Raw genomic sequence first — 14,906 nt, 5'->3', positions numbered from 1 at the left:
CGATTTGGGATTTGCGTTTAGTAGCTGACAGATCCAGAGATTTTTATCGTCTGTCATTTCAGGTTTTATCGGATTATATGAGATTCCATCTAAAGGAGGACTTTTCTCTTTAGGTTCCGTCTTCTGACAGCTTTGACAAAGAGATTTTCCACAAAGATTTGGTACTTCATTGTGAGGCATTGTAAAGCTTCATCCTAGGGATTATCTTATATTAAACCTGCACAAGGTCAAACCCCCCCAAAAAAAGGAATTCCAGCTGCCATTTTGGTTCTGGCAGGGGCCAGTTGCTCAGAGGGCCTCATTATGGACAGGAGGAGAGAGGAAACTGAAGCCCTGTCATGTCCGTCTGAGCCAATGTGGGTCTGTCTAAAACGGGACATGGAAGGCTGACTCTGATATCTAGAGAGAGGCTTTGTTACGCTGTCAGAGTCATCCCTCTCTTCTCCATCATCCCTCTCCCTAAAACTTTCACCACAATGGATATTAAAAGGGAAATCTGTATCCCACGGCATAAGATTCCTCCCTTTGGGCTACCTGTTTCTCTTCCAATATATAGCTGTGGGACCAGAGAACTGAGCCAGGTGGTGATTAATCTAGCAACAGGACTTGTCTTGACCATGCTAATGTCTGTTAGTGGCTATTAAATACTGGCATATTATGCCCCAGCTCAAATCAAATGGTAGTTGGCAGTATGAAAGGGTGAGATAGTGGTGACATCCATCATAAGGCCTTATTAGTTTGATGAGACAAAATGCTCCCAACAAACAGGTGTACCTTTTACATGGTAGTTGAAAGAGCAGGCAGAGGCAAGCAGATCTCTTCCCATGATCTTGGATGTACAATATGCCCATGTGTATGAACACTAATGGATAACTGTGCCTATACCTTAGTGATGTATCACCTGTCCTGTGGTTATGAATATACATGTGAGTGATTACTGTAGGACAGTATAGATAAAACCCTTAGAGCACTGAATGACCAATCAATTCCACCTCTGTGAAATTAAATCACTTACGCAACAAAATGCATAGAGAATTTAAATCCATTATCACCTATTTTAACTTTTAGTTTTAAGTTATAGCTCACCAGCCATGAGTGTCAGTTATGTAAAACCAGATGCAGCATTCTAAGAGGCTCCTAATTATTATTTTTGCTTTGTTGGCAGACATGAAAGCAAAGTCGCCCATCTTAGAGAGAATTTGTAAAATAAAAAAATGCATGAAACGTCAATATGTAATTTGTGAGAGATGGTGCTAAAAGAACATGGTGGTGCTATACTGGAAAATCAGGGTATTTGCTGCAGGCAAAATCTAGTGTGCATCAATACTGAATTCTTTGCTACTCTTGGGAGCCAATTCTGACTACACCTCAATCACAGCCGGTAATTCACAAAGCTTAATGATTTTTTTTGTTCTCTCCTACTCAGATTGTGCTACCATTGCCTTTCTGTTACACCACAAAATGTTACATTCACACTCTAAGAAATTGATTTACTTTTATACAAAAGGAAGTTGACAACTGCTTGCTATGGTTCTGTGTATTTTATGAAAAGCAAACCAGTCAATGTTATTTTTACATTTTAGTAGACGCTCTTATCTAGAGCGACTTACAGTTAGTGAATGCATACAGTTTTCATACTGGCCCCCTGTGGGAATCGAACCCACAACCCTGGCATTGCAAGCGCCATGCTCTACCCACTGAGCTACAGGAGGGTCTCTCTACATAGTGTTATTATGCATTACTGAATCCAATTTATATACAGATGTAGGATCTTTATTTGAGCCAGTTTGCTACAGCAGGAAAATAATCCTGCAGCAACAGGAAATGCGAATTATTATGTGGATTATAATTAATTTACATTTTTGTAGGGGTTGATACATTTTCTTAAGGGAAAATCAAGTCTGAAATTTCAAAGTGGAAATTATATACTTCAGAAGCCTTTTTAAACCTCAACTATACTGCAAGTTTTAAATTTCCTGCATTGCAGGAAAGTTCTCCTGCAATAGGGTGATCCAATTAAGATTCTACATCTGTAGATTACCTTTGAGCTGTATTGGCACAAGTTAATGCTTTCCAAGGGGACTATAAGACACTTCCTAATATAAATTGTATTTGAACAACCTAATTTAGTGTTTGGTGGGATGGTAGAGCTTGGGGTTCGGCTATATTGCTTTGGATTAACTAGAACTTTCCGTTTTAATGGAAAATACATCCTAAAGAAATATCTAAATTACTCAGGGGAATAAAAAAAATGGGGCTGGGTAAAGATTGCCAGTTGCCACGGCAGAAGTGTTAATTTATTTATTCATTCATCAATCTAGTATCTTGTTTGGTTCAGTGTTTTCTCAGATAATTACCTGCAAAGCTTACCTGCCCAGCAACCCTATCCCCAACCGCAGTTTAAATTGATCTACACAGAGAGCAACCTTTACTCAAAGTGACTGTGCTGTCTACTGTCTGTGATGTCGCTATGTCAAAACATTGTTGTTTCATTGAGTTAATGTCATGTACCTTCTTCTTCTTCCTGCAGATTTACACGCGTTACGGAAAATGCTATACATTCAACTCTGGTTTGGATGGCAACCCAATGTTGACAACGTTAAAAGGCGGGACAGGAAATGGGCTGGAGATCATGTTAGATATCCAACAGGACGAATACTTACCTGTTTGGGGAGAGACAGGTGAGTACCCAGAGTACCACAATAACTGATCTGTCCATACATTTTGGGCAATGGTAGAATGAACTTTACACAACAACCAGCCAACTGACATGCATTTATTCAAGATTCCTTTCTAGCGCTGAATTTTACCTGTGCAGTATTACAACAACATAAAGTTAAAAAACGTGTCCAACACAACATTTATTGTCTCCATCCTGGGAAAAATAGTTAATTCTTAGCACTGCATTTTCAACATGTGGCTTTATCACAACAACAAATGTCCCATATCCAGTAAAAATACATATCTCATTCCCAACACAACAAGCAATGTCTCCGACCAGGGAACACAGACGAGCAGAGGTTTCTGTTGTTACATTCACTGGCCTGCTGTTGTATGTATCCACAGACGAGACCTCGTACGAAGCAGGCATCAAGGTTCAGATTCACAGCCAGGACGAGCCTCCCTTCATTGACCAGCTGGGATTTGGTGTGGCCCCTGGTTTTCAAACTTTTGTGTCATGTCAGCAGCAACTGGTACCTACTGCTTAGCCTTTTGCACAAACACCTTTCCCTTCCTTCCTTCCTTCCTTCCTTCCTTCCTTCCTTCCTTCCTTCCTTCCTTCCTTCCTTCCTTCCTTCCTTCCTTTTTTCTACCTCAATCCTCCTGTCGCTCTGCTTTTTTCTGTGTTTTTATCCAAACCTCCAACCCTTCTTCCTCCTCCTGTCATTGGCTATACCTCTGTGTCTCAGAGCCTGGAGAAAAATATATTCTGTTTATCTTACTGTATAATGCATGGAATAACATGCGACCAGCGCAATCGCTAAATCTGAACAGAAACCGTCTAATGATTCTGAACTGAAGTAGTAACAATGTGATATTTGCTACCCAGTATGTATCCAACAAGGAAAAGGAGGGAAAGACAGATTGGATGTACCAAGCAGAAATTGTCTATAAATGTATTTACACTGTTATTGGTGAGCCAGAGCTACAGTACCCCAGGCAGTTCACACACAATCTCTGACAGCTGAAAAGTATAGTTTCCATATTATCTTGCTGTCACTGATCCCACTTGCATGGGAGAACAATAGCATAATATCTCTGTAGTGCTACAGATGTAAGATCTTAATTTGATCACCCTGTTGCAGGAGGACGTTCCTACAATTCAGGAAATGTCAAACTTGTGGTGTATTTGAGGTTTTAAAAGGCTTCTGAGGTTTGTAATTTCCACTTTGAAATTTCAGACTTGATTTTCCCTTACGAAAAATGTATCAATTAATTATAATCCACATAATAATTCAAATGTCCTGTTGCTGCATGATTATTTTCCTGCTGTAGCAAACTGGCTCAAATTAAGATCCTACATCTGTACATAAATTGGATTCAGTCATGCATAATAACACTATGTAGAGAGAAAAATAAGATTTTCGGAAGACTTTGGTTTGCTTTTCATAAAATATACAGAACCATAACAAGCTGTTGCCAACTTGCTTTTATATAAGACTAAATCCATTTTGTGGTGTAACGAAAAGGCAATGGTAACACAATTATCATGGCTTTGAGTAAGAGAAGACAAACAAAATCATTAAGCTTTGTGAATTACCAGCTGTGACGGAAGTGTAGTCAGTCACCCAAGATTAGCACAGAATTCAGCAGAAATTCCACTGCTTCAGATGCTCTCTCTCTCTCACTCAAATCAATTCCTCTTGCTAAATAAATACAAATCATGAATGTTGGAGCATCTGGTACATTGAATCAGAAATATGTCCTGAGGATTTCATTTGAATGAAATAGAACTGAAAAAATACCTAGCTATAGGCTACAGACAGTGCCTGAACCACAGTCCTATACCGTAGCCTATATCTGTTGGGCACTGTGACCAGTCAAAATGGAGCAGCATCATCTACACTGAACAAAAAATATAAACACAACATGTAAAGTGTTGGTACCATGTTTCATGAGCTGAAATAAAAGACCCATGTGTATGGCGTCGTGTGGGCAAGCGGTTTGCTGATGTCAACACTGAACAGAGTGCCTCAAGGTGGTGGTGAGGTTATGGTATGGGCAAACATAAGCTACGAACACAATTGCATTTTATCAATGGCAATTTCAATGCACAGAGATACCGTGACGAGATCCTGAGGCCCATTGTCGTGCCATTCATCCGCCGCCATCACCTCATGTTTCAGCATGATAATACACGGCCCCATATCGCAAGGATCTGTACACAATTCCTGGAAGCTGAAAATGTCCCAGTTCTTCCATGGCCTAAATACTCACCAGACATGTCACCCATTGAGCATGTTTGGGATGCTCTGGATCGACATGTACGACAGTGTGTTCCAGTTCCCGCCAATATCCAACAACTTCACACAGCCATTGAAAAGGAGTGGGACAACATTCCACAGGCCACAATCAACAGCATGATCAACTCTATGTGAAGGAGATGTGTCGCGCTGCATGAGGCAAATGGTGGTCATATCAGATACTGACTGGTTTTCTGATCCAAGCCTCTATCTTTTTTTTAAGGTATCTGTGACCAACAGATGCATATCTGTATTCCCAGTCATGTGAAATCCAGAGATTAGGGCCTAATGAATTTATTTCAATTGACTGATTTCCTTAAATGAACTGTAACTCAGTAAAATCTTTGAAGTTGTTGCATTTTGTGTTTATATTTTTGTTCAGTATAGTATCCATCATCCAATTGTCGGATACAAATATTAAAATCAATGTTATCTTCCATGAGGGCAGATGTCAGGACCACGAGAATCATTTTAATACTGAACTAAAACGTCCCTAAGAAGGCTGTATTCCACGTGGTCACATTGTCCATCTGTTTGCCAGACCCATAGGTAATCTATTTCACAGTCCTGTCATTGTCACTAACTGTAACCATATGATGGGATAACAGCCCCACTGTCATACTATACAGTACACAGATCCCAGGTTATATCAGTGAATGTCAAACATTAATTTCCTTGATCAAAAATGTATATATCTTATTCATCAGAATTCTTAGCTTTAGGCTACTTTAAGCTTTGTCAACCTAATCTTTTTTTTTGCTTTTTCATGTGTTGTGATAAAATCATGGACCCCTGTAGACTTCAAGGAAGTTGACAAGCCTGAATCTGAAATAGCTAATTGGTAAATCTCTTAACCATATACTATGGTCATTAATAGCCCCTCTTAGCAGTGTCCTTTTGAGGTGTGCACCCAACAGTTCCTTCAATAATAGAACAGGTGCATGTCCATAATACCCACATTGATTTTCACATCAAAACCCAAACATGTCAAGGGGTGCTGAAGGTGGGTGTGGTGCAGGAATCAAGCGCAGGACGCAGAAGCTAAGTCCAAAAGACTTTAGTGAATTATTCACGTAGTACACGAGAACAATAAGCCCGGAGGCGAAATAAAGGCGCACACAGGCGTCAAACAAAAGGCGCACTAACATGTGCGAAAACCTCTCCAAACAACGGAGGGAAGATACGTAGCTCAGAACACCCAACAGAAGAGCAATCACACACAACACCATACACACACAACGAGAACTAAATAGGACACTAATGAGGACTAACTAGACACAGGTGTACAACATCAAGACAAAACCAAACGAACATGAAACATAGATCGGTGGCAGCTAGTACTCCGGGGACGACGACCGCCGAAACTTGCCCGAACAAGGAAGAGGAGCAGCCTCGGCCGAAACCGTGACAGTACCCCCCCCCCCTTGACGCGCGGCTCCAGCCGTGCGCCGACCCCGGCCTCGGGGACGACCAGGAGGGCGCGGAGCAGGGCGCGCGGGATGGTCCCGGTGGAACTCCAACAGGAGAGATGGGTCTAGGATGTCCCTCCGCGGCACCCAGCACCGCTCCTCCGGGCCGTACCCCTCCCACTCCATGAGATACTGGAGACCCCCCATCCGGCGTCTAGAGTCCAAGATGGACCGAACGGTGTACGCCGGAGCCCCCTCGATGTCCAGTGGGGGCGGAGGAATCTCTCCTATCTCACCTTCCTGGAGTGGACCAGCTACCACCGGCCTGAGAAGAGACACATGGAACGAGGGGTTAATATTCTTATATTCAACAGGCAGATGTAACCTATAACACACCTCGTTCAATCTTCTCAGGACTTTAAAAGGCCCCACAAACCGCCGACCCAGCTTCCAGCAGGGCAGGCGGAGGGGTAGGTTTCTGGTAGAGAGCCAGACTCGATCTCAGTACACCGGCCCCTCACTGCGGTGGAGATCGGCGCTCGCCTTGTGACGACGGATGGCCCGCTGCAGGTGGACGTGTGCAGTGTTCCACGTCTCCTCCGAGCGCCTCATCCAATCATCCACCGCAGGGGCCTCGATCTGGCTCTGCTGCCAAGGTGCCAGAACCGGCTGGTAACCTAACACACATTGGAAGGGGGGTTAGGTTGGTAGAGGAGTGGCGGAGAGAGTTCTGGGCCATCTCGGCCCAGGGAATGTACCGAGCCCACTCCTCAGGCCGGTCCTGGCAATACGACCTCAGAAACCTACACACATCCTGGTTGACTCGTTCTACCTGCCCGTTACTCTCGGGTGGTACCCTGAGGTAAGGCTCACCGAGAACCCCAAACGCTCCATGAACGCTCTCCATACTCGGGAGGTAAACTGGGGGCCTCGATCAGACACTATATCCTCGGGTACCCGTAATGCCGGAAGACGTGGGTAAATAGCATTGTCTCCGTGCTGCTCTGCTGTTTGTTGCTACTTGGCTACCTGCCAAACTATTCACGCTTTTACTTTTAATAAACGTTTAATTAATCTCTGTGTTCAACAAATTTACCAACTTTTTTAGTTTTGTCCTCACTCATCTTTTTTCGTTAAACTTTTTTCACCCCGGACGTTTATCCCGAGACAGAAGAGTCACTTTCCTGTGCGTTTTAGCTGCCAACTTTACGTTATTTTCCTTTTTTCCATCGCAACTTTTTTCCCTTATTCAACTTTTTTCACTCCGGACGCTTCATCTGGACATGGTTCATCAACATCTTCAACAGCCCGGCTAAGTAGTAACATTAACATGATGTCTTCTAATTGCAGTCGCTGTACTCATAATATACAGGAGAATTCTCGCCTTACGGCGAGAATAGCTGTGCTACAAGCCCAGCTTCAGACGCAATCGTTAGGCAAGAGTAATATCAGTGTAGGAAAGGAAGAAACAGCGTCTGTGCCACCAGCAAGTACAGACAGTAACGTTAGTATAAATCCCCCGCACAGTCCCCGCAGCCGGACAACTTTCTCATGGCTTCTGGAGGGAAATACTGTTGGAATGCTCAACCGGTGTCGCTCATTCAGCCGACAGAAACCTTCAACCGGTTTTCCCCATTATGTAGCGAGTCGGAGTCTGAGTCTGAGTCTTCTCTAGTCTCTACTCCTCCCGTTACGGGGTCTGAGACTCCGAAGGCTCCCACCATTAGCTCTGACAAATTGAAAACCCTAGTCATTGGCGACTCCATTACCCGCAGTATTAGACTTAAAACGAATCACCCAGCGATCATACACTGTTTACCAGGGGGCAGGGCTACCGACGTTAAGGCTAATCTAAAGATGGTGCTGGCTAAAGCTAAAACTGGCGAGTGTAGAGAGTATAGAGATATTGTTATCCACGTCGGCACCAACGATGTTAGGATGAAACAGTCAGAGGTCACCAAGTGCAACATAGCTTCAGCGTGTAAATCAGCTAGAAAGATGTGTCGGCATCGAGTAATTGTCTCTGGCCCCCTCCCAGTTAGGGGAAGTGACGAGCTCTACAGCAGAGTCTCAGCACTCAATCGCTGGTTGAAAACTGTTTTCTGCCCCTCCCAAAAGATAACATTTGTGGATAATTGGCCCTCTTTCTGGGACTCACCCACAAACAGGATCAAGCCTGACCTGCTGAGGAGTGACGGACTCCATCCTAGCTGGAGGGGTGCTCTCCTCTTATCTACCAACATAGATAGGGCTCTAACTCCTCTAGCCCCACAGTGAAATAGGGTGCAGGCCAGGCAGCAGGCTGTTAGCCAACCTGCCAGCTTAGTGGAGTCTGCCAATAGCATAGTCAGTGTAGTCAGCTCAGCCATACCCATTGAGACTGTGTCTGTGCCTCGACCTAGGTTGGGCAAAACTAAACATGGTGGTGTTCACCCTAGCAATCTTATTAGGATAAAGACCTCCTCCATTCCTGCCATTATTGAAAGAGATCGTGATACCTCACATCTCAAAATAGGGTTACTTAATGTTAGATCCCTCACTTCAAAGGCAGTCATAGTCAATGAACTAATCACTGATCATAATCTTGATGCGATTGGCCTGACTGAAACATGGCTTAAGCCTGATGAATTTGCTGTGTTAAATGAGGCCTCACCTCCTGGTTACACTAGTGACCATATTCCCCGTGCATCCCGCAAAGGCGGAGGTGTTGCTAACATTTACGATAGCAAATTTCAATTTACAAAAAAAAAAAATGACGTTTTCATCTTTCGAGCTTCTAGTCATGAAATCTATGCAGCCTACTCAATCACTTTTTATAGCTACTGTTTACAGGCCTCCTGGGCCATATACAGCGTTCCTCTCTGAGTTTCCTGAATTCCTATCAGACCTTGTAGTCATAGCAGATCATATTCTAATTTTTGGTGATTTTAATATTCACATGGAGAAGTCCACAGACCCACTCCAAAAGTCTTTCGGAGCCATTATCGACTCAGTGGGTTTTGTCCAACATGTCTCTGGACCTACTCACTGCCACAGTCATACTCTGGACCTAGTTTTGTCCCATGGAATAAATGTTGTAGATCTTAATGTTTTTCCACAAAATCCTGGACTATCGGACCACCATTTTATTACGTTTGCAATCGCAACAAATAATCTGCTCAGACCCCAACCAAGGAGCATCAAAAGTCGTGCTATAAATTCTCAGACAACACAAAAATTCATTGATGCCCTTCCAGACTCCTTCTGCCTACCCAAGGACGTCAGAGGACAAAAATCAGTTAACCACTTAACTGAGGAACTCAATTTAACCTTGCGCAATACCCTAGATGCAGTTGCACCCCTAAAAACGAAAAACATTTGTCATAAGAAACTAGCTCCCTGGTATACAGAAAATACCCGAGCTTTGAAGCAAGCTTCCAGGAAATTGGAACGGAAATGGCGCCACACCAAACTGGAAGTCTTCCGACTAGCTTGGAAAGACAGTACCGTGCAGTACCGAAGAGCCCTCACTGCTGCTCGATCATCCTACTTTTCCAAATTAATCGAGGAAAATAAGAACAATCCAAAATTTCTTTTTGATACTGTTGCAAAGCTAACTAAAAAGCAGCATTCCCCAAGAGAGGATGGTTTTCACTTCAGCAGTGATAAATTCATGAACTTCTTTGAGGAAAAGATCATGACCATTAGAAAGCAAATTACGGACTCCTCTTTGAATCTGCGTATTCCTCCAGGGCTTAGCTGTCCTGGATCTGCACAGCTCTGCGAGGGCCTGGGATCGGGAGAGACACTTAAGTGTTTTAGTACTATATCTCTTGACACAATGATGAAAATAATCATGGCCTCTAAACCTTCAAGCTGCATACTGGATCCTATTCCTACTAAACTGCTGAAGGAGCTGCTTCCTGTGCTTGGCCCTCCTATGTTGAACATAATAAACAGCTCTCTATCCACCGGATGTGTACCAAACTCACTAAAAGTGGCAGTGATAAAGCCTCTCTTGAAAAAGCCAAACCTTGACCCGGAAAATATAAAAAACTATCGGCCTATATCGAATCTTCCATTCCTCTCAAAATTTTAGAAAAAGCTGTTGCGCAGCAACTTCACTGCCTTTCTGAAGACAAACAATGTATACGAAATGCTTCAGTCTGGTTTTAGACCCCATCATAGCACTGAGACTGCACTTGTGAAGGTGGTAAATGACCTTTTAATGGCGTCAGACCGAGGCTCTGCATCTGTCCTCGTGCTACTAGACCTTAGTGCTGCCTTTGACACCATCGATCACCACATTCTTTTGGAGAGACTGGAAACCCAAATTGGTCTACACGGACAAGTTCTGGCCTGGTTTAGATCCTACCTGTCGGAAAGATATCAGTTTGTCTCTGTGAATGGTCTGTCCTCCGACAAATCAACTGTACATTTCGGTGTTCCTCAAGGTTCCGTTTTAGGACCACTATTGTTTTCACTATATATTTTACCTCTTGGGGATGTTATTCGAAAACATAATGTTAACTTTCACTGCTATGCGGATGACACACAGCTGTACATTTCAATGAAGCATGGTGAAGCCCCAAAATTGCCCTCGCTAGAAGCCTGTGTTTCAGACATAAGGAAGTGGATGGCTGAAAACTTTTTACTTTTAAACTCGGACAAAACAGAGATGCTTGTTCTAGGTCCCAAGAAACAAAGAGATCTTCTGTTAAATCTGACAATTAATCTTGATGGTTGTAAAGTCGTCTCAAATAAAACTGTGAAGGACCTAGGCGTTACTCTTGACCCTGATCTCTCTTTTGACGAACATATCAAGACTGTTTCAAGGACAGCTTTTTTCCATCTACGTAACATTGCAAAAATCAGAAATTTTCTGTCCAAAATGATGCAGAAAAATTGATCCATGCATTTGTTACTTCTAGATTGGACTACTGCAATGCTCTATTTTCCGGCTACCCGGATAAAGCACTAAATAAACTTCAGTTAGTGCTAAATACGGCTGCTAGAATCCTGACTAGAACCAAGAAATTTGATCATATTACTCCAGTGCTAGCTTCCCTACACTGGCTTCCTGTTAAGGCAAGGGCTGATTTCAAGGTTTTACTGTTAACCTATAAAAGCGTTACATGGGCTTGCTCCTACCTATCTTTCCGAGTTGGTCCTGCCGTACATACCAATACGTACGCTACGGTCACAAGACGCAGGCCTCCTAATTGTCCCTAGAATTTCTAAGCAAACAGCGGGAGGCAGGGCTTTCTCCTATAGATCTCCATTTTTATGGAACAGTCTGCCTACCCATGTGAGAGACGCAGACTCGGTCTCAACCTTTAAGTCTTTACTGAAGACTTATCTCTTCAGTAGGTCATATGATTGAGTGTAGTCTGGCCCAGGAGTGTGAAGGTGAACGGAAAGGCTGGAGCAACGAACAGCCCTTGCTGTCTCTGCCAGGCCGGTTCCCCTCTCCACTGGGGTTCTCTGCCTCTAACCCTGTTGCAGGGGCTGAGTCACTGGCTTGCTGGTGCTCTTTCATGCCGTCCCTGGGAGGGGTGCGTCACTTGAGTGGGTTGAGTTACTGACGTGATCTTCCTGTTCTGGGTTGGCGCCCCCTTGGTTTGTGCTGTGGTGGAGACCTCTGTGGGCTATACTCGGCCTTGTCTCAGGATTGTAAGTTGGTGGTTGGGGATATCCCTCTAGTGGTGCGGGGGCTGTGCTTTGGCGGAGTGGGTGGGGTTATATCCTTCCTGTTTGGCCCTGTCCGGTTTCTTCGGATGGGGCCACAGTGTCTCCGGACCGCTCCTGTCTCAGCCTCCAGTATTTATGCTGCAGTAGTTTATGTGTCGGGCGGGGCTGGGGTTAGTTGGTTATACCTGGAGTACTTCTCCTGTCTTATCCAGTGTCCTGTGTGAATTTAAGTATGCTCTCTCTAATTCTCTCGTTCTCTCTTTCTCTCTGAGAACCTGAGCCCTAGGACCATACGTCAGGACTACCGGGCATGATGACACCTTGCTGTCCCCAGTCCGCCTGGCCTTGCTGCTATTCCAGTTTCAACTGTTCTGCCTGCGGCTACGAAACCCCTACCTGTCCCAGACCTGCTGTTTTCAACTCTAAATGATCGGCTAGAAAAGCCAACTGAGAGACCTGAGCCCTAGGACCATACGTCGGGACTACCGGCCGTGGTGACTCCTTGCTGTCCCCAGTCCGCCTGGCCTTGCTGCTATTCCAGTTTAAACTGTTCTGCCTGCGGTTATGGAACCCCTACCTGTCCCAGACCTGCTGTTTTAAACTCTAATGATCGGCTATGAAAAGCCAACTGAGATTTATTCCCTGATTATTATTTGACCATGCTTGTCACTTATGAACATTTTTGAACATCTTGGCATGGTTCTGTTATAATCTCCACCCGGCACAGCCAGAAGAGGACTGGCCACCCCTCATAGCCTGGTTCCTCTCTAGGTTTCTTCCTAGGTTTTGCCTTTCTAGGGAGTTTTTCCTAGCCACCGTGCTTCTACACCTGCATTACTAGCTGTTTGGGGTTTTAGGCTGGGTTTCTGTACAGCACTTCGAGATATTAGCTGATGTAAGAAGGGCTATATAAAATAAAATTGATTGATTGATTGATTGAAATAGTGCCTCTGCGGTTTGTAGGGCAGTAGGAAGACCCGACATAGGGAGAAGACGACAGGCCTTAGAGAACCGGTCCACAACGACCAGGATGGTGGTATTCCCCTGAGAGAGGGGAAGGTCTGTCACAAAATCCACCGAGAGGTGGGACCATGGTCGTTGTGGAACGGGCAGGGGTTGTAACTTACCCCTGGGCAGGTGTCTGGGCGCCTTACACTGGGCGCACACCGAGCAGGAGGAGACATAAACCCTCACATCCCTGGCTAACGTGGGCCACCAGTATTTAGTGCTAAGACAATGCACTGTCCGGCCAATACCCGGATGTCCAGAGGAGGGTGACGTGTGAGCCCAGTAAATGAGTCGATCCCGAATCTCGAGCGGAACGTACTTCCGACCCTCAGGACACTGTGGAGGGCTGGGGTCGGGTACGCAACGCTCGCTCGATTTCAGCATCGACCTCCCACACCACCGGTGCCACAAGACAAGACTCCGGTAGTATGGGAGTAGGCTCAACGGACATCTCCTCCGTGTCATACCGCCGGGACAGCGCATCTGCCTTACCATTCTGGGACCCAGGGATGTACGTGATTTTAAATACGAACCTGGCGAGAAACATACTCCATCGAGCCTGGCGAGGGTTCAGTCTCCTCGCTGCCCGGATGTACTCCAGGTTCCGATGGTCAGTCAAAATGAGGAAAGGGTGTTGAGCCCCCCTCAAGCCAATGCCTACACACCTTAAGGGCCTGAACTACAGCTAACAGCTCCCTGTCCCCGACTTCATAATTTCGCTCCGCCGGGCTGAGCTTTTTAGAGTAAAAGGCACAGGGGCGGAGTTTAGGTGGCGTGCCGGACCGTTGAGAGAGTACGGCCCCTATACCGGCCTCAGACGCGTCCACCTCGACCTGAAAGGGTAATGCGGGGTCCGGATGCGCCAGCACCGGGCCGACGTAAACAGGTCCTTCAGTCTCCTAAAGGCCCTGTCCGCATCAGCTGACCACTGCAGGCGCACCGGACCCCCCTTTCAGAAGGGACATGATGGGAGCTGCCACCTGTCCAAAACCCCGGATAAACCTCCGGTAGTAATTCGCAAAGCCCAAGAACTGCTGCACCTCTTTGACAGTGGTTGGGGTTTGCCAATTACGCACAGCTGACACACGATCCACCTCCATTCTCACCCCTGACGCGGACAACCGATAACCCAAAAAGGAGACCGACTCCTGGAAAAACAGACATTTCTCTGCCTTGACATATAGGTCGTGCTCCAACAGCCTCCTCAATACACGACGCACCAGGGCTATATGCTCGGCTCGGGTAGACGAGTACACTAGAATGTCATCAATGTACACAACCACCCCTTGCCCCTGCATATCCCGGAAAATGTCATCTACGAAGGATTGGAAGACTGATGGAGCATTCATCAACCCATATGGCATGACGAGATACTCGAAATGACCTGACGTGGTACTAAACGCTGTTTTCCATTCGTCGCCCTCCCTAATGCGCACCAAGTTATACGCGCTCCTGAGATCCAGTTTTGTGAAAAACCGCGCTCCATGCAATGACTCCGTCATGGTCGCAATCAGAGGGGAGTGGATAACTGTATTTCACAGTAATCTGATTGAGACCACGGTAATCGATGCACGAGCGCAACCCCTCCATCTTTTTTCTTCACAAAAAGAAGCTAGAGGAGGCGGGAGAAGTGGAGGGCCGTATGTATCCCTGTCTCAAAGATTCGGCTATGTAAGTTTCCATAGCTTTTCTCTCCTCTTGAGACAAAGGATACACGTGGCTCCGTGGGAGCGCTGCTCCTGCCTGGAGATCAATCGCACAATCCCCCTGTCTATGAGGAGGCAACTGCGTCGCCCTAGCTTTACTAAACACGAGAGCTAAATCCACATATTCAGGCGGAATGTGCAGTGCGAGC

At 45.4% G+C, this 14,906-nt stretch overlaps 1 protein-coding gene across 5 annotated transcripts in view; it reads left to right on the top strand.

Annotated features, from left to right (window-relative positions):
- LOC121535351 (acid-sensing ion channel 1C-like) overlaps nt 1–14,906 on the top strand; it is a 185,902-nt gene that overhangs the window by 140,895 nt on the left and 30,101 nt on the right. For all 5 annotated transcript variants that reach the window (XM_041842347.2, XM_041842348.2, XM_041842346.2 and 2 more), the window contains exons 2-3: nt 2,531–2,681; nt 3,067–3,194. In XM_041842347.2, the coding sequence (XP_041698281.1) occupies nt 2,531–2,681; nt 3,067–3,194 (279 nt within the window). The remainder of the gene's footprint in view (nt 1–2,530; nt 2,682–3,066; nt 3,195–14,906) is intronic.

This window comes from Coregonus clupeaformis, chromosome 21, assembly GCF_020615455.1.
Source record: "Coregonus clupeaformis isolate EN_2021a chromosome 21, ASM2061545v1, whole genome shotgun sequence".
In the NCBI taxonomy this organism is placed as follows: Eukaryota; Metazoa; Chordata; class Actinopteri; order Salmoniformes; family Salmonidae; genus Coregonus; species Coregonus clupeaformis.
The sequence above is the reverse complement of the archived record's forward strand: the minus strand, read 5'-3'. Positions and strand labels throughout refer to the sequence as shown.